Source organism: Arachis ipaensis, chromosome B03 (assembly GCF_000816755.2).
Source record: "Arachis ipaensis cultivar K30076 chromosome B03, Araip1.1, whole genome shotgun sequence".
NCBI classification, from domain to species: Eukaryota; Viridiplantae; Streptophyta; class Magnoliopsida; order Fabales; family Fabaceae; genus Arachis; species Arachis ipaensis.
Window position 1 is genome coordinate 26,704,823 of NC_029787.2, and position 11,659 is coordinate 26,716,481.

The window sequence follows — 11,659 nt, forward strand, 5'->3', positions numbered from 1 at the left end:
ATTCTAGCCAATTTAAAGATGAAAAAATTTTGGTAACCAAACTTAGGGAACCAAAATTAGCCAAAACCTTCTATTTTTAATTTTATTTAATGAGATGAAAAAAAATTAATTATGATCCTTTCACGCGCCTATTTATTTTACTGCAATATTTATTGTATATAAAAACATTAAGTGCATATATTAAATAGCATATTATAAGCACATACTTTATCAATTTACATTTTTATTAAATGAATATACATAATTTATATTTATGGTATTTAATTTATATTATAATAACAAAAACACATTTTTTATTTATTATGTAACATCTATATATTCAGACACATAATTTTTATAATTAATATATTTTTACAATTAATATTATGCAATTCTAAACTATATTTTATTATATATTTCAAATTATTTCACATATGCATTAATAAATCATGATTCAAAATATTTTAATTTTTTTTGAGACATTATACATTTAAATCAACAACAATTTTTTAAATCACGGTCTTTGATTGATAATTTAAAAATTTGTTTTATATTTTTCAAAGTGAAATTATTTATTCTGATTTACATATATTTTTAAATTTTACTATAATTAAATTTAAAAAAAGAATGTCAAATACTTAAATTAATTTATTCAATTAACATATTTATTTATAACATCCATAAGTTCATACACATAACATTCATAGTTAGGTAAGGTACACATAACATCCATAATTTCGTACTCATAACATTCATAATTTCATATATATAATATCCATAGTTAACAAATTTTTACAATTAATATTACTAAATTTTAAACCATGTGTCTTGTTATATATTTTAAATTATCTTACATGTGCACCAAAGGGTGGCTCATTTTTTTTTCATATTGGAGTGATGAATGTGTTGTGCTGAGTTATGTTACTATGGTGGTGCTTAACATCAATGTGGGGCAGAATTTTCAGACATGCTAAGCTCACAAAACGGACCATGCGAATTGCATGAGAAGAAAAATAATAGGGACAAATCGGATGGTCCGATTTGCATAGAAGAAAATTCGAATTTTGGATGTAGCAAATCGGACCGTCCGTTCTGTTTTTATTTTTCAATGCGGACCATCCGATTTGTAATGGAGATTTCGGACCGTCCGATTTGTCCTTACCTAATCCCACACCGTTGTAAAGCTCACACGCTCTCCATATACAGGTCCTACCCCAATCCCTTCTCCATAATAAAAATAAAAAGCGCCAAAGGGTCATAATTTTAATATTTTTTATTTACTATTCATATGTATGCTTATTTATTAATTTTAGTTATAGAATTATAAATGCATATAGTAATAATGAGAGAGAAATTTTTGGAATTTGATTCACATTAAATTTAACATTAACTTTTAGTATAATTAAATAAGAAAAGATAATTAATTATAAAAAAAATTAACAAAAAAAATTAATTTTGTCAATTAAATTAGGAGAGTAATTTATACTCTCTTATAAACACAAATATTATGAATCATACATATTGTCTATAATATTTAACTATGTAACATTACTCTTTAAAAATTTACTTTTTCCTTCACTTAGCTTCTTAATTAGTATTATCTTTCTTTAATAAATTAACAGTGGGTTCGTTTGATGTTAACCTCTATATATGATAGTGTTTCAAAATTTTTAATAGGATAAAACACATTTAACCATCTTTTATCTTTTTTTAAAATTAAATTTTGATTTATTATTAGATAACTTGACTTTTGTTTTTTTGTTTTATTTAAATTTAATTTAATATTATCTATCTATATATAGATATAGATATAGATAAATTTCATTTTAAAAAGATAAGATTTATTTTAAACTGCCTATTAATTTAATATTTAAAACAGTTTCAGAAGATATATAAATATTGTAGTCTTTGTTTGTTTCTCTGGTTTGATCTCAACTCAACTACAAACCAAACCTTAGTCCTTTCTTTTCTCTTCCCTTCTCTTCTCTTAGTCATATCTCTCCCTCATCATCAGTGATTCTTTTTCTCTTCTCCCTTGTTTCCATTCCATTAACCGATTAAATATAACAATGGCCGGTGGACTCATTGGAAAGGGGTCTGGCAATGGAAAGCAATATCCGGGAAAACTCACTTTCCGGGTTTTTGTGACGTGCATGGTTGCTGCATTTGGAGGACTAATTTTTGGATATGATCTTGGCATCTCAGGTGGAGTTACATCGATGGATCCTTTTTTGAAGAAATTTTTCCCAGACGTGTATGCAAAGGAGATGAACATGAAGCCATCTGACAATCAGTATTGCAGATTTGACAGCCAGGTTTTGACACTCTTTACATCCTCCCTGTATCTGGCTGCTCTCGTGGCATCACTCTGTGCGTCTTCCATCACTCGAATCTTTGGAAGGCGTCTTACCATGTTGTCCGGCGGTATTCTGTTCCTCGTTGGTGCCGGTTTCAATGCCTTTGCTCAGAAAGTGTGGATGCTCATTGTTGGTCGCATGTTGCTTGGCTTCGGAATTGGATGTGCCAATCAGTCTGTTCCAATCTATGTGTCGGAGGTTGCTCCTTACAAATACAGAGGAGCCCTTAACATGATGTTCCAATTGGCCATCACCATTGGAATCTTTGTGGCCAACGTCCTCAACTATTTCTTCGCCAAGTTGAAGAACGGTGAAGGCTGGCGCTACAGCTTGGGTTTCGCGGCTGTCCCCGCCGTCATGATCATCATCGGCGCAATCTTTCTCCCCGACTCGCCGAGCTCCTTGATTGAGCGTGGCAAAGATGAGAAAGCCAAGCAAGAGCTGATTAAGATTAGAGGAACCAGTGACGTGGACGAAGAGTTCAAGGACCTTGTTGAGGCGAGTGAATCGTCCATGGCAGTGAAACACCCATGGGCCACTCTGTTGAAGAGGCATTATAGGCCTCAGCTCGTGATGGCCATAGCCATTCCTTTCTTCCAGCAACTCACTGGCATGAACGTCATTACTTTCTATGCTCCTGTTTTGTTTAGAACCATTGGTTTTGGCAGCAACGCTTCTCTTATGTCTTCCATGATCACCGGTGGGTTTAATGCGCTTGCTACCTTTGTTTCAATTTTTACCGTTGACAAAGTTGGAAGGCGCAAGCTCTTTCTTGAAGGCGGTGCTCAGATGTTTATCTGTCAGATTGTGATAACCGCCGCGATAGCAAGTAAATTTGGAGTGGATGGAAACCCCGGAATCTTGCCAAAATGGTATGCGTTCCTTGTGGTGGGATTTATATGCATCTATGTGATGGGATTTGCATGGTCATGGGGTCCTCTTGGATGGTTGGTTCCTAGCGAGATATTTCCCCTTGAAGTCAGATCTGCAGCTCAGAGTATTAATGTGTCGGTCAATATGATTTTCACATTTGCAATTGCTCAAGTATTCACCTCCATGCTCTGCCACATGAAATTTGGCCTCTTCATCTTCTTTGCTTTCTTTGTTTTGGTCATGAGCGGTTTTATTCATAAGTTTCTTCCGGAGACTAAGGGAGTTCCCATCGAAGAGATGTCTGTTGTATGGCAAAACCATTCTTATTGGAAGAAATTTGTCAAGTCTGCAAGCGAAGAAGCTAATGCCAAGGTGGATAACTCATGTTGATTAGATCCTTCAAGACCGTTTCCATTTTAATTAGGAACCAAAAGTAATTTAGACTTTATTGTTTTTTTAAGGTTTTTTTTTTCTATTTTAGTAAACAATTCAATTTCGTCGAATACATTTTTTTGTTCTTCAAATTTTAATAGTTTTACTTAATGTGATTATTAAATGTTCTTCTCACGCAACTTTATATCTTAATTTGTTGTTTACTTTTCAGCGCTAGCGAGAATCAATAACTAAAAAAAATATAAATTTTTTATCTTAATTTGTTTGATGCTATTTTAAAAAACGTATCACATTATCTATATATGATGCAATATTACTAGTAGCTTGTTTGTTCAAAAACAACCATGAATGTCAGAGGCTCTGGAATTGCAGCTAAGAGACATTAACATGGTGAGTTGAGTCATTTATTTATGAAAATTGGGTTTTGTTTCTAGTAATGGGGAGAGGAGTCCTGATGGATATATGGTTAGATATGAATATGATTTATGATTTGACACTATGATGTTATAGCCAACTTCACTTATTGTGATACTAGCTTTAATTATAAATGTGATTTATGAAAGAATTAGGTTATTTACAAGAACAAGATTGAGATTCGGTGTTGCTATTTGCTACTACTAGTATTTATCTTTGAGCCAGTTGGTTTACCATTGTAGAAGTTCTTCAATTAAGGGAAACGGAAGAATATTAATCAAGAATCTAGTAATCAAGCAAGTTGTCATAAAATTTTTACTCATGCTATGTTTCAATATGCCAAATTCATAGTTTCCTACCATTTATGTTATTAGCAAGTTGCTATTCCCATCTATATTAATGCTTTATATGAAATTATGACAATATACCGTTTTAGTTGTTTTGAAAACCTTGTTGAATCAGATTTCGCATTTGTTTTGTTTGTAACTAGGTAAAGAAGAGAAGAATTTTCCAAAACACCCAATCTAATTTCAAGAATTCAATGTCAACAAACTAGCCAATCTAATTCATTCATATACTTGCTTTTATAACATGTTCACAAATACAAACAAATGCTCCTACTACAATTTAAAACTCAACACTATAACTTAATATGTAGTTCATTTTGCTTCCAAGAGTTTCTGTGATGCATAAGCTATGTATCCACTAGCTTTCTCACTTGTATATCTTTAGCTTCCTCGGCTTTCTCACTGATGTGATGATAGTATATGTAGCAGATCTGTTCAGCAAAAGAGAGGAAATAAATTGAACCTATCAATGAACTAGTAGCAAATTCAAACAGCAAGGGTAGATTTTGATTTTCAACTTTTCACCAGTTAATATATAGTTTAAAAGATGAAAAGTAACAGTTAATACATAGTTAAGAAGTCAAGCAAGTAAACATACGCTTGCCTAAGCTCTGGATTTTTCCACAGCATACTCTTGACAAGCCCTCAACTTGAAGAAGAAATATACATTGTCATTGTAAGTGAAATTCTATATCATCATTTAATTTTAATGAAAGGTAATATCAAATAAATTGAATGCTGCAGACATGCTTTATACAAATTAGAGAACTTCAATTCTAATCCAAAACAGCTTGAAGTTTGATCGTAGGATATCAGCAAAAGAGAATCAAAAGCATCATAGTTAAATAGAACACAAGTAAAAGAATACAAAAGCATAATAGTTAAATTGAGTTGATTAAATTCAAGTTCAGCTACAAAATTGTAATGAAACAAAATTATCTTTTTTTTAGCACTCAGTGACATAATCACAAATATCTGGCAGAGTAAACGAATTGCAAGCAATAAGAATATCAACTGCAAGCAATTTTGGTTCTTGAAAAACAATGAAAAGCAGCAGACACATGACTAGGTTATGTGCTCCAAAACTCAATCACCAATTCACCATCTAACCTTCATTTTCTCCCCTTAAATTTCAAACACCACAAACTCGAGCACTCACTGTGGAAAACAACTTTTCAACTTGTGACTTTATGCAAACTTAACATGAGTTCTAATGCACGTGTTTTGTGACACACACGATTGCATAAAATATTAGCCTTTCAACATGTTCAATTCAGATAGTACCAAGTTAGTTAGTACCTCAAAATCAATACTATGAAAGTAATCTTCGAAAAAGAACTAGCTGGCAGGATCAAAATGCGTTTGATGACATTTTAAAGCCTAAAAATGAAACTATATGAGGTTATCTTTATTTGTTTGTTTGTTTTTTGTTTTCGGTGATGCTTTATTTGCTTGTTTGTTTATTTCTCGAGTTGATTCTTCGAGAAAATTTTAATTAGAGCAAACCCAATATTATACGATGTGGTCCAATGTATTTTAAAGATTAATTTTAAAACCAACTATACAAAGTAGAATATACATTTTCAAAAAAGAAATGATACTTGCATCTTTTCACATGTTTTTTTCTTTTACAATTTAAAAAATATTATCTTCTTTTACCCTTTATTAATCACTTCTAATATCAAAAGTGAAATATATACAAAATAAATATATACAAAAATAATGCATAATATTCTCCTCGTCAAAACAAACTAAGAAAACAACAACTCCAAAACTTAAATATTAGAGTTCATTACTATTTCAGAGTTCAATTGAAAATCCAAAGGCTGAACGCATGTTTCAGAAATAATAACACCAACTTCAAGTTATATTTACATAAACCTAGCCAAAATCATTTTGCTCCACAAGATGTCATTCGTGGCAATAAGCTACATTAATTTGCACATCAAGGTAAAATGGCTATTGCAAGCTTTGTTCCTTTAAGAATAAGAGTAGAACATAATCATCATCGTACTTCGTGTCAACATACCATCCATCTGTCATTTAATGATAGAATATAATGATAGCTATGTCCAAGAGATATTTCTCCAAGAATTGTAGGAATAATCTTTTATATTTGACAAGCTCATAAGCACAAAACTGCAGGACATGCAAGGCATCTAATCCTAATTCCCCCCTTCAACCAAAAAATTATAATAATTCTCATACACCTTTAAGATTGGATGGGAAATGCATAAAAAAGAAATAAGAAAGAAAGAAAAAAGCGGATAAAAAAAGAAAGAAAAAACAAAACAATTTAACAGCACATCTTGTGACTTTTGTGCTAAAATTGGAACTCACATTCTATTCCTGAGAATCAGAAGCAGCTTCTTTCAAACATGACCTCATAATCTTTGCAAGCTTTGCACAAGCGTCGAGGCAAAGTTGCATTCCCTGCATGCGAGAAACTAGAATGTCACTGATAGTTTGTTCTGTTGCAATTAATAATTATGTTAATATAAGTTTCTCTCACTAGAGCCTAAACAAAACAGCAATGCATCAATCCTCAGAACAGGAAACCTACGCATTTGCTAAGTATTGTTCTTCAGAACAATAACATAAATAGGCATACCTCGTTAATCTTTGGGGTGGACCATTCCCCAGTAACTGTAAGTTGAGTAATTTCATAGCGAGAAGGCATGCACGTAATCATCAAGCTTCCATCTTGGGAATTTTCCTCCTCAAAAATAGGATCAATGACAAGATTCTTACTGAGACAGGACTGCAATCATTGAAAAAAATAAAGAAACGTGTGATTTTGGGGCTAATCAAAACTAAGTAAAGATTGCAGAAGATCAAGTTCGATAGTAAATCAAAATTTCAAGACAAAGTTTATAATAGACACAGCTTAACCACCAATGAAGAAGGTATAAACGCATTCAGAAGACTGCAAATGTGAGAAAGATTCATACCACAGAAACTGATGCAACGAGATCATACATCATTATTCCAGCATCAGCCAGGGCAAGGCTAGCACATGATATGACAACTGGGAGATCACCTTCATAAATAATAATAATATTGATCATTCAAAATCGGCAAACAGAACATATTTTGTCCAATCATAATTAAATTACATCTCTGATGCCTTCAAAGTTTAAAATAGGATCATTCATCACAATTTTCTTATCATACAAATCAAAGATTTGTGCTTATGAAAGCTGCATCCCAAGAGAACAAGAACCTGAGTACAATAACAGATTGAGCCAGTAAATAACTAAATACTAACGTTTTATGTGTCCACAAGTAAATGGTAAATTGTATAAAACACAAGACATGGTAACCATATGCACACAGCAGTCTTAATTGAAGAAAACTTGCACTATATTAATCACTATGGAAGACAGTATAGTAGGCATATGCCATCAATTTCCATATCTACTTGAGTAATTAAGGCCTCACACAGAAGAGCTTCTGATTGAAAAAAGTGGTTCAACTATAAGAAATGACATCTTTTCCCACACAAGTCACAAGGTGTCTCCACACGTAAGTGTGGGGCTAAGCTAATCCTTCTGAGGCATCTGACATATTTTGGCCTCTGATAGTGAAATTCAAACCTTGGTTCTGAAAGAACAATTAACGTAACTTCATTTTTATATTGCTTTTAGGTAACTTATTCAGAAAATCATCATCCTTAATTTCTAACCATTGAATACAACATCTCTTATCAAGCAAACAGAAATACATTATGAAATGAAAGCTTACCGCCGCCAGATTCCAACACCAAAGCAAAAACATCCACAGTGGTCTTGGGGAAAGATTCTAATATTATTGCACCCTCCAAAGCTTTATGAAGCATTGCAGTGTATTCTTTGTGATCTGAACCCTAACTTTGTGAGATTTAAGATATTAAATGCTTAATAGCAATATATGCAACAAAGGGAAAAACAAATTCCTATAATTTTTTTAAAATACCTGTCCACGAACTGGACTTGCAAACGTTGTATAGCTAACATTGCAATTTAAACGCCCTATATCACTGTACATCATTGCCTTCTTGCTCTCTCTAGGCCCGAATCTGAAGAGCAAAATGCAAATAATAAATCCATGTTACATGAAGGAACAAACAAGAGCTGCGGAAAAAAACACCACAGCAAGCTGATTTAGTAATTAACACAATCCAATTAAGAGAATTACTCACACAGCTACAATGACCTTGGTATTTCCAAATTCTGCATAGGCTGATCCTGATGCAGCATTCACAGCACCAGTCCTGAAAACTGCAACATGCAAGCATTTTCCCATTAGGTGGAATCAGCTACATTAATCTTCCGATGCACATTAAACAATGCTTCAAATGAGATATCGAAAAGATGAAAACCAAGCAAAAGATTCTGAAGAGACATACATTATCAAATTTCAAATTTCCAAAAACTCAGAAGTCTACATTGGCAGTTAAGTAGTTTACCATAAGCTCAAGTGAGTGCATCTCATATATTTATTTACAAATTGTTTCTGCTCCACTACCAGCACACACCATTCTTTATGATAATATAATGTTCACTTTAATCATACCATAATCAACACTTCAATTAGTCACCAAAAAAAAAAAAACACTTCAATTATTCAACATGACACACAATACAATATAATACAATACAATACACCTTACAATTCAGCATGTATCCATTGTAAAAGAATATCATTAAACATTTTCAGTTACACCTAAAAAAGAAAACAAAAGATTATTACCGAAACATGATCTCAAAGACTAAGGTTTGGATTGAAATAATAATAATAATTAAAAAATAAACGGAAATGGAAGGTGGGAGGGGTTACAAGCAGGTCTGCACTGGTGGAAGCCGCGGCCATCAGGTCGGACCCAGTCTTCTTGGAAAAGGGAAGTTTTCTTCTTCTGAGTAGTCGGAGACGGCGAGTACGTCGCCGGAGCGCTTCCGCCTTTGCCGGCCATTGTCTCCAAACGGCGGTGACCAGTGCAGTGAAAAGTCAGAACGCAAAAACACGAACACGCACACAAACTGTTTGCTGTTTTGTTTCTTTTTCCCTTTTGCCTTTTCCGTTTCTTTTTTCACAAAATAAAAAAAAAAGGTAAAAAATCAGCGAACACGGGGAAGAGGAGCGCGACAGAGCAGATGCGCTCCGACGAGAAGCAAACGAACGACAGCGATGCCGATGGGAGGAGTGGGAGCTTGGTGGCGACGTGAGGGTTCTCTGACAACACCGGCGGCGACGGGACCCTATGGCCGACGTGAGCAGTTCGGTGATGGAGAAGGTGGGGGTGAGTGGCTGCTACTCCTGCTAGGGCTACTAGTCTTCTCGGTTCTCTCAGGTGAGAGTGGATTACTAAAATTTCTTTTTTTAATATTAAAACGCCGTCGTTTTCGGAGCACCATCGGACCGGCCATACCCTTGAAAACCGGACCAATTTTTGCGGTTCATCAATTAACTCCGATTCAACCGGTTTCTTCCCTGGTTTTTTGCTAAACAATTTTACTTCAACCTGCCAATCTAGTTCGGTTTTAAGAATTATGACAAAAAGCAAAAATGAGTCAAATGACTATTAAGTATTAAATTCAACTTCGAACCCATAAATATTTTTTAGTTTTTTTAATGAATAATGTAGCAATAGGTATTCATTGTATTCTCATAATATATAAATTTATCTTTTATACTATAAATTTTTTTTTTAAAAAATGTATCATTTAATTTTTAATATACTGTTAATGTAAAACAATTTTATAAATGTGTCAAATTGTGTAATGTTATATAGATAAAAATAATTATCTTTTATACTAAACATGTAAATAGTCATAAAAAATAAATGTTATTAGATGAGTATATAAAATATTTTATATTGATAGTGCATTACAATTAAATTCTATAAAACATAATAAAACATTTTTTATAGTTCTCAAAATAAGGGGGAAAAAAAGTTATTTTCATAATCTTTTACCATCTGTTGTCTTTGTTCATGGAATTGTATTTGTATGAACATAAGAATCTTGATATCTTGATAGCGCAACAAAACCAAGTTGTAGCATATTCATGGAAATTTACTTCTAGCTAGGTTCTAAATACATACATACAAACTACCTAAGCTAGCTACCATGAGAATACAAATTCTACAACTATACAAGGTCTTGTTTATGATTCTGTCTAAACTTCTTATATATCTCCCTTACGCAGCGTTTGTTTTGAGGTATTGAGATAGAGACTGAGGCTCCGTTTGGTTAATGTCCATGTCCATCAGAGACATGGACACGGTGGTACGTGTACACCGTTTGTTTGCTGAGACATAAAATTTTAAAAGACACGGTTACACACAGATACACATAAAAGACATGTATTTAGTGTATCTCTTTCAAGCTGTGACACTAAGACACAACCCATGAGACACAGATTTTTCCAATTCTATCCCTAATTATTTTTTAAAATTCCAACCATTTTCCTTTATCTTTAACACTTGAGTTGTTTTAGTTTGGGGATAAAATAGACTTTTGAATTAAATACATGTGTCTTGTGTATTATCACCAAACATGTTATAAAATTTGTGTATTTTTGTGTTCATGTGTATTTGTGTCTTTGTGTCTATGTCTCTATTTTTTTGAGACAACAACCAAACACTGCCTGAGAGACTGAGAGACTGAGACTCAATATCATGTTTGTTGGTTCAGAGACTGGTACTAAAATTTCAGTCTCTGACTCCAAAATTTCAGTATTTCAGTACTTCCAAAAAGTAGGGACACAGGGGACTTAAATTTTTAGAGATAGAGACTGAAACTTTAATAACATTTTATATCTAAAATACCCTCATTTCAATTAATTGATTCCAATTTTATCATTTGTGCAAATTAAATTAGAGTTTTATTCTTGTTTCAATTTCTGTCTTTCATTTTGCACCAAAAAGAATACTGAAATTTATTTCAATCTCAGTCTCTTAGTCTCTGTCTCTCAGTCTTAGTCTTTCCATCTCTGTCTCTTCACCAAACACTACCTTATAGAACTCACTTGTTCTCCTCACCAAAACAAGTGAAGCAAAAGCTGTTGGGAACAAGGAGTATGACCACAATCCAATTAATTATGTATCAAATAATTTGTTATTGTTATTATATTAAAATGTTAATATAATAAGGTTCTTGATTAAATTTAGAGATTTATCATTGTGATAGTGATCATAATATTGAGAGATAAATCTTTTATAATTTAATCTAAATTGTTCTTGGTCATAAGATTAAAAAAAAAAACAAAAGAAATCCGAAAAGATATATATATATATATATATATATATATATATAT

At 32.7% G+C, this 11,659-nt stretch overlaps 2 protein-coding genes across 4 annotated transcripts; one reads left to right on the top strand and one right to left on the bottom strand.

Moving 5' to 3' along the window:
* Positions 1,916-4,925, top strand: LOC107632839 (sugar carrier protein C-like). The gene has a single exon (XM_016336484.2). The coding sequence runs from the start codon at positions 2,049-2,051 to the stop codon at positions 3,597-3,599; it is 1,551 nt and encodes a 516-aa protein (XP_016191970.1). The 5' UTR covers positions 1,916-2,048; the 3' UTR covers positions 3,600-4,925.
* On the bottom strand, positions 4,545-9,721 carry LOC107630131 (exosome complex component RRP41-like). Of its 3 annotated transcripts, XR_001618149.2 has the most exons (9): positions 9,182-9,721; positions 8,544-8,622; positions 8,318-8,420; positions 8,108-8,228; positions 7,315-7,403; positions 6,975-7,124; positions 6,704-6,796; positions 4,962-5,012; positions 4,545-4,794 (listed from the first exon to the last, which is right to left on the bottom strand). XR_001618149.2 is itself a non-coding variant. In XM_016333186.2 (8 exons), the coding sequence occupies exons 1-7, from the start codon at positions 9,312-9,314 to the stop codon at positions 6,707-6,709; spliced, it is 765 nt and encodes a 254-aa protein (XP_016188672.1). In that variant the 5' UTR covers positions 9,315-9,720; the 3' UTR covers positions 4,545-4,794; positions 6,704-6,706. The 3 variants fall into 3 exon arrangements, 2 of the variants coding, with proteins under 2 accessions (XP_016188672.1, XP_016188670.1); XM_016333186.2 differs by lacking the exon at positions 4,962-5,012 and having other exon boundaries at positions 9,182-9,720; XM_016333184.2 differs by lacking the exons at positions 4,545-4,794; positions 4,962-5,012 and adding an exon at positions 6,244-6,399.

Excerpts from the sequence above, each read along its gene's own strand:
- LOC107632839 (XM_016336484.2), top strand. The coding sequence starts at position 2,049 with ATGGCCGGTGGACTCATTGGAAAGGGGTCTGGCAATGGAAAGCAATAT.
- LOC107630131 (XM_016333186.2), bottom strand. The coding sequence starts at position 9,314 with ATGGCCGGCAAAGGCGGAAGCGCTCCGGCGACGTACTCGCCGTCTCCG. Across the intron at positions 8,623-9,181 it reads CCACCAGTGCAGACCTGCTT|TTTTCAGGACTGGTGCTGTG; the intron begins GTAACCCCTCCC and ends TGCATGTTGCAG. Across the intron at positions 6,797-6,974 it reads CCACCCCAAAGATTAACGAG|GGAATGCAACTTTGCCTCGA; the intron begins GTATGCCTATTT and ends TCTCGCATGCAG.